Source organism: Augochlora pura, unplaced genomic scaffold (assembly GCF_028453695.1).
Source record: "Augochlora pura isolate Apur16 unplaced genomic scaffold, APUR_v2.2.1 APUR_unplaced_2946, whole genome shotgun sequence".
Lineage (NCBI taxonomy): Eukaryota > Metazoa > Arthropoda > Insecta > Hymenoptera > Halictidae > Augochlora > Augochlora pura.
In genome coordinates this window covers 146-2418 of record NW_027583151.1, presented here as the reverse complement: position 1 = coordinate 2418, position 2273 = coordinate 146, and the positions used below count along the sequence as shown (strand labels likewise).

The following is a 2273-nucleotide window of genomic DNA, read 5'->3' as shown; positions in this document are numbered from 1 at the left end:
AAAATCAAACAGCGACGACATATGTTGACGGAAGGTAGAACGCGGGGCTCGTCCGTCGCCTATCGGCGAATTCCTGGCCGGTGTCTTTCTAGACAACGCGACGTTACGCGTAAGATCTGTAACAATTAGGGCACTTAGCGCCCCGTGCTGCTTGGATTTGCTTAACGTTCCGGCTGATACAGTTACCGGCGCCCGGTGAAACGTAACACACCGTGTTTGAACTTGGTCCACGAATCGGTCTCAGTCGTCGCTTGGATTTTATCGTCGACGGTTCTTCACGGCCGTCGTTCCCGTCGTCGACGCATCGGAAATCGAGCGGAATCGCAGTATTTTTGAAACCGAGAAATTAAACGAGACCGAGAGGAAAATTGAGAAATTATATGAGACGAGACCGAGAGGAAAATTAAAGAATTAATCGAGACGATTCCAAGAGGAAAAATAAGAAATTAATTGAACTCGAATCCGAGAGGAAAATTGAGAAATTAAAGGAGACGATTCCAAGAGGAAAATTAAGAAATTAAATGGAACGATTTCAAAAGGAAAAATAAGAAATCAATTGGATTCGAATCTGAGAGGAAAATTGAGAAATTAAAGGAGACGATTCCAAGAGGAAAATTAAGGAATTAATCGAGACAATTCCGAGAGGAAAATTAAGAAATCAATTGAACTCGATTCCAAGAGGAAAATTAAGAAATTAAAGGAGACGATTCCAAGAGAAAAATTAAGAAATTAAACGAGACAATTCCAAAAGAAAAATTAAGAAATTAATTGAAATCGAATGCAAAAGGAAAATTAACAAATCGAATGAAGCAATACCAAAAGAAAGACTAACAAATTAATCGACCTCGAGTTGTCGCAACAACGATCGTCCTCCCGGGCCAATCGCGTTCGTTAATCGTTCCGCGGTGTTGCAACAGCGTCGTCTTCGTTGCCGAATCGGTGACCGAAGCCCCCCGAGATCGATGAACTCGTTCGCGTCGACCGCGAAGCATGAACGAACCGGTCAAAGGTGAACGCAGTCTCCCGTGCGATTGGTGACACCGAAGGATCAAAGTGCTATCGCGGTGGACACGTGGCTCCCGCGAATGCCAGCTACAGAGGACGCGCGGTTTTAGAAGCAGGGTGCTAGGGTTTCTAGCTGTCAGGGCGCGTTCAACAGCGAGACAGGATTCCAGCGGATAAGGAATTATGGGTAAGCGGCTCTTTGCTCGCGGAAGCTCGCGTGGCGATTATGTTCTTCTCTCGGTGACTTAGATTTAATTAGGTTAGATTTCATTAGGTTAAATTTAATTAGGTTAGATTTCATCAGGTTAGATTTAATTAGGTTAAATTTCGTTAGAGCATAGACTCGTTAACTAATTCATTTGAAAAGACAGTGTTATGGGAGCGAATTAATTTATATAGATAATATTACAGTAGCATGGTGGAAAATTATTATTATATTAATTTTAAAAGAGATGGTAGATCATTGTGATCATTATGGTGGAGGTACTATGGAGATTAGATTTAATCCTTCTCGTAAAAATAGTGTTAAATTATAAATGTAAAAAGGGTTTCCATATTTAATAATTAAATAAATTTTAAATTTTTATAATTAAAAAGGATTACATCTTTATTTTTGATATTTCAGATAGAAGACGAATGAATTTAGTCTGCCAGTGTCTTCTGTTGTTCATCTGCGTCTCTTATGTCTCCACCGGTAGCAATCGTCCCGGGATCGACGTACTGTCGGAGGAAAGCGAGTCTCCCACGGCTCCGCAAGCATACAGGTAGTACCTTGAATGTCCTTTCTTCCCGACAAAATTGTTCAATTCTATGTAACAACAGTTTGTCCTGTTATCAGACATCCGAGGGCGTATCGACGTGGCCACGACGAAGGCGATTATGATCACGATCACCACGAGGAGGAGGAACACAAAGAGATGAAGGCGATAGGTGACGCGAAGGTCGACTACTGGGCCGGATATTACGACTTCCTTATCAACGAGGGTAGTTACAAGTTCTGGGCCGTTTTCCAGGTGAATTTATCAATTACACATTGTTTATAGGTTAGAAGAATTTATGATGAAAATGATTATTTTCTCGGTTCGATAAAATTATTATTATTCTATTAATAATGTTATTATACTGTTATTAGTATAGTATTATTATTCTATATTATATACACTTATACTATTATACTATACTATACCTATTAATATTATACTATTCATTGCAACCACAATAATTAAATTTACGGATTTAAATTAATTCCAACACAATAATCCTAAATA

At 39.5% G+C, this 2273-nt stretch overlaps 1 protein-coding gene across 1 annotated transcript; it reads left to right on the top strand.

Annotated features, from left to right (window-relative positions):
* Positions 1-1479: 1479 nt before the first annotated feature.
* On the top strand, positions 1480-2018 carry LOC144477694 (uncharacterized; the record flags this gene model as incomplete). The annotated part of the gene is made up of 3 exons (XM_078195425.1): positions 1480-1488; positions 1603-1769; positions 1844-2018. Coding segments are annotated over exons 1-3 (351 nt in total), but the record flags the coding sequence as incomplete, so codon positions are not given.
* Positions 2019-2273: the final 255 nt, after the last annotated feature.